The following is a 12,971-nucleotide window of genomic DNA, read 5'->3' as shown; positions in this document are numbered from 1 at the left end:
GTTTTTCTATATATGCCTTCAATATATGCCAATTGATACGTTGGCCATCAATACCAATCCATTGCAAATTAATAGCAATAAGTTACAAATTAAAACCACTATTAAAAGTGATGGAAATGAATATTATAGGCATATATACGTTAGCAATTAACTCACTCATTGACCAAGTAAATATAATTAATTTTTTATGGTATCAGTATGAAATAAAAATTATAATTATAACTTTTGAAATATAATAAATAGTATAAAAATACAACAATCCCCCACATATTTCAAAAGTTTAAAATAAGTTAGAAAAAGGACTTCCTGGGTTAACATCCTAGATGTGATGCATCAAACTGGTGTAGCAAGCTATATGAACCAGCCCTAGAATGATAATACTTAACACACAGTGAAGTTGGTGTAGCAAGCTATATGAACCAAAATCACTTGGTGTATGTTAGCGGTATACCACTCGCATCACACCCCCACAATTCTTGCTGTTGGCGCTGTGGTGCGCGAATAGGCCGTGCGCGTGCCTGGATTATTTCATGAGTGCTCCAGAGATTTCGCCAAGATCTCATACAAGCGGCCCCACTTGACACTCACATAGGTGATTTCATCAAGTGTATGCTGCAAATCATACACCACCCATAAGGGATATGAAATTCATTAAAAGCTTTATAGGCTTATCCTCTCAATAATGCAGTGTCTAGCACTTCTCACACACACCATAGGAAAGGGACGAAAACAAAAATTAATTAACTAATTTTTGGTGCTAGCAGAACTAATAAGTGACTTGTTCTTACCCATATGAACCTTATTCATGGGATCTCCAATCACAAAGGTTGGGTTCCCATCACTTATTAATTTCGAATGGCTTAAGTCCCAATCCCCTCGATGCACACAAATTTATTTCATCCCAAGGGGCTTTGTTTAGTAGCTACTTTATACACAAATGATGAAGACAATTTTCTTTCATCATATAAGATTGACTAAGACGTCTCAAAGTCAATCAACTTCATATATTTATCAAAGTCTATAATAATAAACTTGATCTCTATAATTATTTTTATACATGTCTGCTTACATTATTATTAAGCGACATCACTATCCATGTGGATAAATATAAATCTATTTGTAGATTTATTATACAGGTCTGCTTGAATGACTTCAAGCGACAACATTCCCACAATAAGTAACATAATTGTACATTTGGATTTATTCTCATTGGATTTCAATTTCAATTAACATCATTGCATTATTTTGATGCAATGGTTCATCAACTCTAAGCAATGTATTTCATATATTTTCAAATTGATTTCCTTGATACTTCATCTGGTCTACTTAGATAAATTCTAAGTGACAAACCCCCACATTGAAAAAATATAAATCTATGAGTGGATTTATTATACAGGTCTACTTGAATAATTTTCAAGTGACAACATTCTTACAATGGAGAAAATAAATCCTAATCAATTTATATTTTCACATAAACAAATTTAATTAAACATCATTGTATTATTCCAATACAATGGATAACTCATATGATATTTTTCATAATTTTCTTAATACAATATCTCATGTCAATTCACTTGTATAAGGTAAAATTTTCAAAACACTAAACTCATACATACACATGTCAAGGAGTGCTCTCAGTATAAACATATATGACATATACCCAATCAAAGTCAATTTTATAGAGAATTAACAAGTACCATATTATATTAAAAGAGACAACTTTATAAACACCTTGACCACTAAGCATAGACAATAGCATTTTTCGAAATTCTGAATCTTAAATTGCAGAACTTAAAGTGTTCAATTACATAACCAATTAATCACCACACAATAAGGAAATTCACAAACATAGTTAACCATATATCTCAATTTAAATTTTGGTCTCATTTTTCATATCTGTTATATTAAAGCCTCGCAAGTTAGAACTTTTATATTACAATAACAATAAAAACTACCTTAACACAAGTAATGTCTACACAAAAAGTTTTTATTTTTATATTCACGGTCCTCTACTATTGGCAAATCAATATAAGCATATAGATCAATGATTGAGACTAATTCATACGATGACAAATACATATCATGTAGATACAGTTGAACATGCCACTCTAAATCAATAAAACTAGTACAAAGTTAAAACAGACCTAGTGGGTATATTTTATGCAATGCACACATCAACATCATAATCAAAATTACAATTGTTTTATCTATATATACACATCAAAGATTTATCACATGTGTATTGTAGATTTGCTATATATAAAGTTAAAAGAATAGCTTGCAGCCCACACAGTCAAAAAACTATATAACTTACATAAATCCAACAAACAAGCAAAATAAAGAAAACTCAACGTGCAAAGAATGAACAAATCAAGTTCTATAACACGGTATTATCACATGTATCATCACAAAACACACTGAGCCATGATCGCATAAAAATAAAATGATGATCGAAAAACCTGGTTACCAAAGGCTTTGTGATTAACACCATAGCACTAAGAACCTTGTGTTTGAAATACAAATTGGCCCTTTATATTTTCAGAGCTTCACGTACGATTGGTTACCATTTTTAGGCTAAGCAATTCCTTTCTCATTTATCTACCAGGAGATCAAATAAGGTTTCAACAATTAATAAAACGAAAATCCTTAAGATTGTTGTAAAATCAGGCATAATATTATATCTATAAATAATAAGCAATATATAAATATAATAATCAATTTATATTGATGAGAATAAACAAAAGAGAAAGATCAATTAAATATAAGAAAGAGAGTGAGATCAATAAACTTATCTGTCTTTGATGTTGTTGTATAATTAGGTCACCGACACAACCCTATCAACATCCTTGACAACCATATCAAACCTGCTACCAAATCAGTTATCAAGATCTGTAGAACGAACAACCAGTGAGGGAGTCTGAGACGTGTTGATCGCACTGTCCTTAAGGATTTTCCGCGTAATTATACGCTAATCCCCCAGGATTTAACAGACCCTTCTTGATATTAATCAAGGATACAGAAACTAGCAAGAATATAATTTAATCAGGAAGATGAAACCCAAAGTAGTGAATAGCTTGATAAAGATTGGTTTTTGGTTGGTTTGTATATTATCAAAAGTATGAATGCGAGGAGCAATTTTTCTATGGAAAAACACGTGACATTTTTAACACTATTTGTTTCAATACTGATAAGCCAAAAAGTAGTCAAAAGTTTTTCTATATATGCCTTCAATATATGCCAATTGATACGTTGGCCATCAATACCAATCCATTGCAAATTAATAGCAATAAGTTACAAATTAAAACCACTATTAAAAGTGATGGAAATGAATATTATAGGCATATATACGTTAGCAATTAACTCACTCATTGACCAAGTAAATATAATTAATTTTTTATGGTATCAGTATGAAATAAAAATTATAATTATAACTTTTGAAATATAATAAATAGTATAAAAATACAACAATTTGTTGCTCCATGAATTATTTTTCTGCCAAATGCAGTCTTTGATAAAACGAGATGTCGCTTTTTTACTTCTGCCTACCATCGACGGTAAACCATGATATTTTCCAGTGCCAAAAAGCGTCTGAACACCCAAAATAGTTGTGAGAAATTTTGGAGTGCTCAAATTACGACTGTAATACACTTCGGATTTTTTTCTCCGACTAGATTAGTAATCCTTTACTCTGTTTACAGAGCATCTAAATAGGTAGCACTAAGCGATTTTTTTCACGAGTTGGAATATTCTTTTTTTTTTAGGAGGAATTGGAATATTCCTTATATTTTTTTTGGGTGAATTAGTGTTTATACTCTAAATTATCATTATTTGTTTTTAAATTAATTTTTTGAATCGTCTTTAATTTTATTTTCGGTCAAGTCTATCCTATTTATTCTATACTAGCGTTTACACGGCACTCCGTGTTCGTCTGTCCACTCTTCTTATTGCGCTAACATGCATAAATTACAAATAGAAGTTTATATGAAATTTTGATTAAAATCAATTTAATTTTGATTAAATTATATGTATAGATAATATATATTTTACATTTTTATATCGTAACAAACTATACTTATTTCTTCAAAAACAAATTAAACTTATTCTTTCTAATAATACCAATAATATAACAAATATAATATATTTCAAAAAATATAACAAATAAAATTCTTATCTTTTTGAATAACACCAACAGAAAAACACATGGTCAAATTTGCTTAAGGTATAATTGAAAATAGAAAAAGTCAACCTAAAAACCGCCTATTATTATGAGGAATGTTATTTGTACAACCAATCTTAAACAACTTTTGTGACAACCACTTTTCCTCTCTTCTTATTGGATAAAAACAATAGAGAGAGAAAGAAGAGGAGAGAGAATAAAAATACACGTGAGTATGAGAGAGATGATTGTTTCAGAAGTTGTCAAAAAGTGGTTGTACAAATATCATTTCTCATTATATATGATATACTTCTGTACATGAACAAAAGAAAAACAAAATTTCTTGACTTTGCGGACTTGCGTATTAATATATATTTTACATTTTATATCGTAACAAACTATAATTACGCTTGTTCAAAAATTATATTTTACATTTTTATATCGTAACAAACTATACTTATCCTTGTTCAAAAACAAATTAAACTTATCTTTTTCAATAATACGAATAATATAACAAATATAATATATTTCAAAAAATATGACAAACAAAATTCTTATCTTTTTGAATAACACCAACAAAAAAACACATGGTCAAGTTTGCTTAAGGTATAATTGAAAAGAGAAAAAGTCAACCTGAAAACCGCCTATTATATATGGTATAGATAATCTTGCAGCAGCAAAACGACTTTATATAAGATATATATCTGTACATGAACAAAAGACAAACGAAATTGACTTTGCGGACTTGCATATTAATTTATATATCCATTTATGTATCTATCACTTGTTCTCATCCTAACCAATGTCAATGCCGTGAGAAATTACCAACGTAAAAATAATTAGTAAACATCATCTAGTTATAATTATTATATATACTTTCATAGTCTCTGATGTATATTCAATAATAATAATGAAAATAATTGGTATACACCTTCAAAAAAAGTATATTCTGACAAGAAATAAATTTTATGTATTGTTTAAATTCTTGTATTCAATAAATCATATTATATTTCAATGAAAAAAATAAATCATATTATTATACTATTTATTATGTTAATTCTTAAAATTCCTCTCAAAAGAAAAAAAAATAACTCTCATGAAAATAATTGGTATACACCTTCAAAAAAAGTATATTCTGACAAGAAATAAATTTTATGTATTGTTTAAATTCTTGTATTCAATAAATCATATTATATTTCAACGAAAAAAATAAATCATATTATTATACTATTTATTATGTTAATTCTTAAAATTCCTCTCAAAAGAAAAAAAAAATAACTCTCATGAAAATAATTGGTATACACCTTCAAAAAAAGTATATTCTGACAAGAAATAAATTTAATGTATTGTTTAAATTCTTGTATTCAATAAATCATATTATATTTCAACGAAAAAAATAAATCATATTATTATACTATTTATTTTGTTAATTCTTAAAATTCCTCTCAAAAGAAAAAAAAATAACTCTCCACCAAACAAAATTTGAACGGATGAAAAAAACGTTTTATGGTATTCAGGTGGTTTACGAGTGCATAGCTCTTTTATGCAGCTTCTTTGGCTTTGTTGTGTTTCAGTTTTATAAACTGCGCATAACAATAGATTATTAAGAACAAGGAAAACGCCGCTCACCAGCTGTTAGATAAAGTTAAATTACATTCTTTTTGGTGGGTGAAGGCTTAAAATGCAGATATTGCTTTAAACTTTCAATTGTGGTGGTCGAACCCGTTTCTTTGTATGGGTATAGACTAATTCCTTTTTGTTTCCTTTGATTTCGACTGCTTTGTATATAAGCTTGTAAACTTTTGTGGTCCTGTTGGCACACTTGTGCTTACAAGGACGCTCTATTGGTGTTAATATATTTCATTTTTGAACCCACTTGGGTTGGCCTAGTGGTATTGACTTGGGACTTGGGAGTGTAGTCCTCCTCAAGGTTTCAGGTTCGATTCCCTCTGTTGTCAATTTAGGTCGACTAATTTAGCTTCTTCAAAAAAAAAATATTTCATTTTTGCTTGCTCAAAAAAATAAATAAATTGTGGTACATATATATTAAAGGGTTAAATAGAATTTTATGTTTATCTTATCTAATTATAATAACTTTTCTTGTTGCAACAAAAAAAGTGTGTATGCATTTTTAAAAGATAATTAAACAAATTTAGTTTTAGCTGAAATAACTAATTATGATTAGTTTGTTTTGTTATAATTTGAAAGCAAAAAATATTTATATTTTTAGTTTTAATCAAAAAATTTCATAAAAAGAACCGTTTATAATTTTTAAATGTTAGCACAATAAAAAAAGTGGAAAGATGGGAATGTGAGTGACCATCTTTTCGCCTGTTATTATAACTAGGATGATGTTTGCTCATCATTTTTCGGTTGGCTATTATCTCACGGCATTGACATTGGTTAGGATGAGAATAAGTGATAGATACATATGTAACATGAAACATAAAGTGGATATAATGCAAGTCCACAAAGTCAAGAAATTTTGTTAGTTTGCTAAAAATAAATTGTTACTGTTTTGTTCAGCATGCATATGTTTCTTATTACATAAAAGATCGTATAACAAGACCAATTCTATAGTGCACAAACGATATAAATCTTGCACCATGTATAAGGTATTTTCTATTATATTGACTTGATAAATTTTTCCATTAAATTACTTTAGGGAAATGTTAACCAGTGCTCTGGGACACTAGTTAAAGGCATTAAAAGGTGATTTTTTTATGAAAGTTTGTGTAATCAATGTATTGAAAATTGAAAACTTTGATATTTTTAAAAAATAATTTATTAATTTAGCATACTTAAAAAGTGCCCGGAGACACTCGTTAACAAGACCTTTAAATAAAATATGATATTACTTAGTAATCAAACGATAAAAAGACACACGTACACGGTGCAAGATTCTTTGGCATGTTAGAAAAGGGTTAAAAAACATAGTTAATCCTAACTTAAATAATATAGACATTAAATAATATAGACATTCACACCCTCATTAAATAATATAGACATTCACACCCTCATTTTATGGCCTTTTGCCTATAAATATCTACAACACTACATGCACCAGGTGAAAACACTCAATCCTATTAAATAAAAGTGTCTTGGAGTATCCATTAGTAATTGAAGACTTCACCCTATAAACATATATATCCCACCATGAGATTCCTATTTTCAAACCTTCAATCCTTCAAGCTGCTATCCTTTTGGATGCTTCTTTCAATGTGGTTTTGTGCATTCACAACAGCCCCAACTACTTCAACTGCTTTATCAGCAACTTCACAAGCAAGTGCTTTGTTGAAGTGGAAAGCAAGTCTTGACAACCAAAGCCAAGCTTTGCTATCTTCATGGAGTGGCAATAATTCATGCAAATGGCTTGGAATTTCTTGTAATGAAGATTCCATTTCTGTCTCTAAGGTAAATCTCACAAATATGGGATTGAAAGGTACGCTTGAAAGTCTTAACTTCTCATTACTTCCAAATATCCAAACCCTAAACATAAGTCACAATTCCTTAAATGGAAGTATTCCTCACCATATTGGGATGTTGTCCAAACTTACTCATCTTAATCTTAGTGACAATCTTCTCTCAGGAACAATTCCATATGAAATAACGCAGTTGATTAGTCTTCAAACTTTATATTTGGATGATAATCTTTTTAGTGGTTCCATTCCTGAAGAAATAGGTGAATTAAGAAATCTGAGAGAACTTAGTATCTCAAATGCAAATCTCACAGGGACTATCCCAACTTCCATTGGGAATCTGACCTTGTTGTCACATTTGTATTTAGGAGGAAACAACCTTTATGGTAACATTCCAAAAGAACTTTGGAATTTGAACAAATTAACCTATTTTAGAGTTCAATTAAATAAAATTAACGGGTCCATTTTAGCTCAAGAAATTGTGAAGTTGCATCAGATAGAGACTCTAGATCTTGGTGGTAATAGTCTTTCCATTAATGGTCCTATCCTCCAAGAAATTTTGAAGTTGGGAAATTTAAAGTACCTTTCCTTTTATCAATGCAATGTCAGAGGGTCTATTCCATTTTCTATAGGTAAGTTGGCCAACTTGTCATATCTAAATTTAGCACACAACCCTATTTCTGGCCACCTTCCTACGGAAATTGGAAAGTTAAGGAAGCTAGAATATCTATATATTTTTGACAATAACTTATCTGGTAGGATTCCTGTGGAAATTGGGGGATTGGTGAACTTGAAAGAGTTAAGGTTTAGGGACAATAATCTTTCTGGTTCAATTCCTCGTGAAATTGGAATGCTGAGAAATGTTGTTCAAATTGATTTGGACAATAACTCTCTTTCAGGTGAAATCCCACCGACAATTGGAAACTTGAGTGACATACAATTTCTTTCATTTGGTCAAAACCATCTCAATGGAAAATTACCAATGGAAATGAATTTGCTTATCAATTTGATACAACTGCAAATGTATGATAATGACTTCACTGGTCAGCTGCCTCACAACATTTGCATTGGTGGGAATTTAGAATATTTGGCTGTTAGAAATAACCACTTCACTGGCTCAGTTCCAAAGAGTTTGAAGAATTGCTCTAGCATTATTAGGATTAGACTTGAACACAACCAACTTACTGGAAATATAACAGAAGTCTTTGGTGTATATCCAAATTTGGTTTACATGCAATTTAGTCAAAACAATTTTTATGGACACCTTTCATCCAATTGGGGAAAGTTCCATAACCTGACAACCTTCAATATTTCCAAAAATAATATATCAGGCCATATACCACCAGAAATAGGAAAGGCACCCAATTTGGGTTCACTTGACTTATCTTCAAACCATCTCACAGGGAAAATACCTAAGGAGTTATGCAACTTGTCTTTGTCCAAACTTTTGATAAGCAACAACCATCTCTCAGGAAACATTCCTATAGAAATATCATCCTTAGATCAACTTGAGACCTTAGACCTTGCAGAAAATAATCTAAGTGGTTTCATCAGAAAACAACTTGCAAATTTGCCTAAGATATGGAACTTAAATTTGAGACATAACAAATTTATAGGAAATATTCCTAATGAATTTGGACAATTTAAAATCCTTCAAAGCCTTGATCTTAGTGGAAATTTTTTGGATGGAACAATACCAAAAACACTTACACAGTTGAAATACTTGGAAACATTGAATATCTCACATAATAATCTTTCTGGCCTTATTCCCTCTAGTTTTGATCAGATGTTCAGCTTAATGTCTGTTGATATATCATATAACCAATTGGAAGGTCCACTCCCCAACATTCGAGCTTTCAGTAGCGCTACCATTGAAGTGTTGAGAAATAATAGTGGCTTGTGCGGTAATATCTCTGACTTGGAGCCTTGCCCAACATCAAGAAGTAAATCTGGTGATCGTAAGATTAAAAAAGTAATATTGATAGTTTTACCTCTTGCAGTGGGAACTCTAATGCTAGCAGCTTGTTTCAAATTCTTATATGATCTCTACAAAACATCAACCATAGGAGAAAACCAGGTAGGAGGGAACATTATTGTACCTCAAAATGTTTTTACAATATGGAATTTTGATGGAAAAATGGTTTATGAGAACATTTTGGAAGCCACACAAGATTTTGATGACAAATATCTCATTGGAGTTGGAGGGCAAGGAAGTGTTTACAAAGCAGAGTTACACACAGGTCAAGTAGTTGCTGTGAAAAAGCTCCATTCAGTTTCAAATGAGGAAAATCTCAGTCCAAAATCATTCACAAATGAGATCCAAGCTTTGACTGAAATTCGACATCGTAATATTGTGAATCTGTATGGATATTGCTCACATTCACAGTTGTCATTTTTGGTTTACGAGTACATGGAGAAAGGTAGTTTGGAAAAGATTTTGAAAGATGACGAAGAAGCAATTGCATTTGATTGGAAAAAGCGGGTGAATGTCATTAAAGATGTAGCTAATGCTTTATGCTACATGCACCATGATTGCTCACCTCCAATTGTTCACAGAGATATATCAAGCAAGAATATTCTTCTGGATTTGGAATGTGTGGCTCATGTCTCTGACTTTGGAACAGCTAAGCTTCTTGATCCTAATTTAACTTTCTCGACTTCATTTGCTTGCACATTTGGATATGCCGCTCCAGGTTAATTTTCCTTTAATCCTATTAAGACATACAATTTTTTAGTTAGTTTAATTTGTCCTCGGTATACATTTTGTAACAAAACTACGTCATAGCTATCTACGTCTAAATGTTTAATATTGCTACTTAAACTTTTGTACATGATATATCTCCCATTATAGCCTCTCTTGTACATGACTCCTATTTTTATTTTGTTGCAGAACTCGCATACACAACGAAAGTAACCGAGAAGTGTGATGTGTATAGTTTTGGAGTATTAGCATTGGAAATACTGTTTGGAAAACATCCTGGAGATGTTATACCTTTATGGACTATTGTTACCTCTACACTTGATACTATGCCATTGATGGATAAGTTGGATCAACGTCTCCCTCATCCTTTGAATCCCATTGTTAAGGACTTAGTATCGATTGCAATGATAGCTTTTACATGCTTGACAGAATGTTCACAATCTCGCCCTACCATGGAGCAGGTTGCCAAGGAGCTTGCGATGTCAAAGCGGGTTCACACAAACAGCTAAAAGATTATACTTATTCAACATGCTTGAGTTTTGTTATTCCTTGTTTCTTAATTTTGTAAAACTTGTTGAAGTTGTTTGTATTATAGATTATTTGTAAATTTGTTGTTTCTCTCGAGACATTGAGATTTCAGATGTACACAACAATATTTTGTGACATTTTATGTCGTTGTTGAAGTTACCTCCGCATACTTGCTAGAGTATTTAAAACTTTGTAATCATGATTAGGGGGCAGACTACTATATTGTCCTACTGTTTCATCTTTTCCTGCTTTTCCTGTATATTGTATCAGAAACATCATTTTGAAGTAGAGTGAAATATATATACGTTGAAATAAGTTTCGAGAGATATTTGCGAGGTTCGCTATATATAGCACCACTCTAAAATAAACTTAGAAAGTATTAAAAACAAAAAAATAAAAATAAACTATTTGGACGATAAAATCAAAGTAGATATGAATTATTTTTTTGAGATGTTTATTCTAGATAGGAAAATGAGTTTTGTATAAAAAATGAATTTTTTTAATAAAAAATAAATAATTAAATGTTAATATGTGAGTGAGTATCTGCTTAAGAAATTGTCATTTTTTATTGGATTAAACAAGAAATAAAACTCATAGTAAGGTAGTTCTATTGCATCAAATAAACCCAATGTGAGATAAAAGAACATGAACATCATAAACTTATTTTTAGCAATGTAAAATCAATATATGGCTTGTTTTTTTTAGATTAAAAAATGATTTTGACGTTCAATAATTTAGAGATTATTTTTTAGAGACTTTATGCAAAAGCATAATCAATTTTGTGTTTGTTTATTAGAAAAACAATCATTTTTTTGAAAAACAATTTCATTTAATTATATAAATTTATTTTTTGTGTTTCATTTTTTTTAATACACCATTTTTGTGTGTATTGTTCATGATTTGTTCTTTGTTCTCTAGTACCCCCACCCCAAACTTAGTTGGTTGGAAATTCCAATAGCAACCCCAAACTTATTGTTTAGCAACACCCTACTTAGCCTAACTCAAAAATTAAATCATTGGGTCAATTCCTAAAAGTCTCTAGGCTTAATATGTAGTTTGACACCGAACAAAAAGATCTAAACCTACCGACTATATTAGACTTTCAAAAAGGATAAATTCAAATAAAATCAGGGTAGGCTTCAAAGGCTCACAACACCAAGCACTTTTGCCTCTGTGTGTATATGACACGGATCAATCAACAGTAAAGAAATAATGCAAGTTCTAAAAATGTAGTTGCACGGAACACTCTATATAAGTAAATTGAAAAATAAAATTTGGCTATGATCCTTACAATTATGATATTTGGGAGTTGTGACTACCTATCACACATGCCGTACACTTCGCCTTTGAATTTCAAGTCATTATCTCCTTATGAACTTTTGGAATACCACTTGACTACACAATTGTTACTAAACTGGAAAAAGTCAACAAATGAGAAAATTCATCAATAATAAACAAGTTCAGATTCAATTACATAACAGGGGGTACAACTGAGTTAACCAAAATAAGAAATAAAGATAAATTGTTCAAATAACAAAAACACAAAAGAAAGGTGTTGAAACAAAATAAACAAACAAATAAATATGAGTTGAACCATCAGTAGTTCACTCATTCCATCTGATCACGGAGTATCCAAGTGCTGGGGTTATCGGTTTCCATGCCTTCTGTATCCTGATTGAGCTCCTCCAAGAAATGGGACCTAGACCTAGCATCCCCCTCATCAAAATCAGTAGAGATCTCCTGCTTTCTCTCAACAGCCCTAGCTCGAGTCACCTAAAAGTAGTGGGTCATCGACTCCCTCGACCCATCAAACCTCTCAAAGAACCTCGTCATCTTCCTCCTATTGATCCTGGTCGCTTCAGCGAACTCCTCACCGAACCTAAGACAGTTCCAATACTCCTGATCAGACACCTCATTCATCCAGTTAGAATGTGCAAACATGTAGTCAAGCATTATTGGATGAAGGGTGCATACGGCCCATGCTGGCTACCCTCTACCTGAAACATATGAGACTGAGGTGGGGGTTGTTGTGGTTATGGATGTGGCTCTAGTTGAGGTTGTCCTCATGATGCCTCTTGAGCTAGAAGCTTCATTATAAACTCTTCATAATCCTTCACAAAACCCTCCATGGTCTTATCAGTAATTGGCTTCATCATAGATGCATCCA

General features: G+C 31.2%; 1 protein-coding gene across 1 annotated transcript; it reads left to right on the top strand.

Annotated features, from left to right (window-relative positions):
• Window positions 1-7,225: 7,225 nt before the first annotated feature.
• LOC146906598 (uncharacterized) lies at window positions 7,226-10,960 on the top strand. Its single transcript, XM_085724656.1, has 2 exons — window positions 7,226-10,268; window positions 10,466-10,960. The coding sequence occupies exons 1-2, from the start codon at window positions 7,313-7,315 to the stop codon at window positions 10,783-10,785; spliced, it is 3,276 nt and encodes a 1,091-aa protein (XP_085580782.1). The 5' UTR covers window positions 7,226-7,312; the 3' UTR covers window positions 10,786-10,960.
• Window positions 10,961-12,971: the final 2,011 nt, after the last annotated feature.

The sequence above is a fragment of the Medicago sativa genome, chromosome 7, assembly GCF_051527215.1.
Source record: "Medicago sativa cultivar Bolivia chromosome 7, Bolivia_mono, whole genome shotgun sequence".
NCBI classification, from domain to species: Eukaryota; Viridiplantae; Streptophyta; class Magnoliopsida; order Fabales; family Fabaceae; genus Medicago; species Medicago sativa.
This window is presented reverse-complemented; position numbering and strand designations above follow the sequence as displayed.

What these genes read in the sequence shown, in the direction of transcription:
- LOC146906598 (XM_085724656.1), top strand. Translation starts at nt 7,313, where the DNA reads ATGAGATTCCTATTTTCAAACCTTCAATCCTTCAAGCTGCTATCCTTT. An exon ending in ATTTGGATATGCCGCTCCAG is followed by an intron (nt 10,269 to 10,465) that starts GTTAATTTTCCT and finishes ATTTTGTTGCAG; the next exon opens with AACTCGCATACACAACGAAA.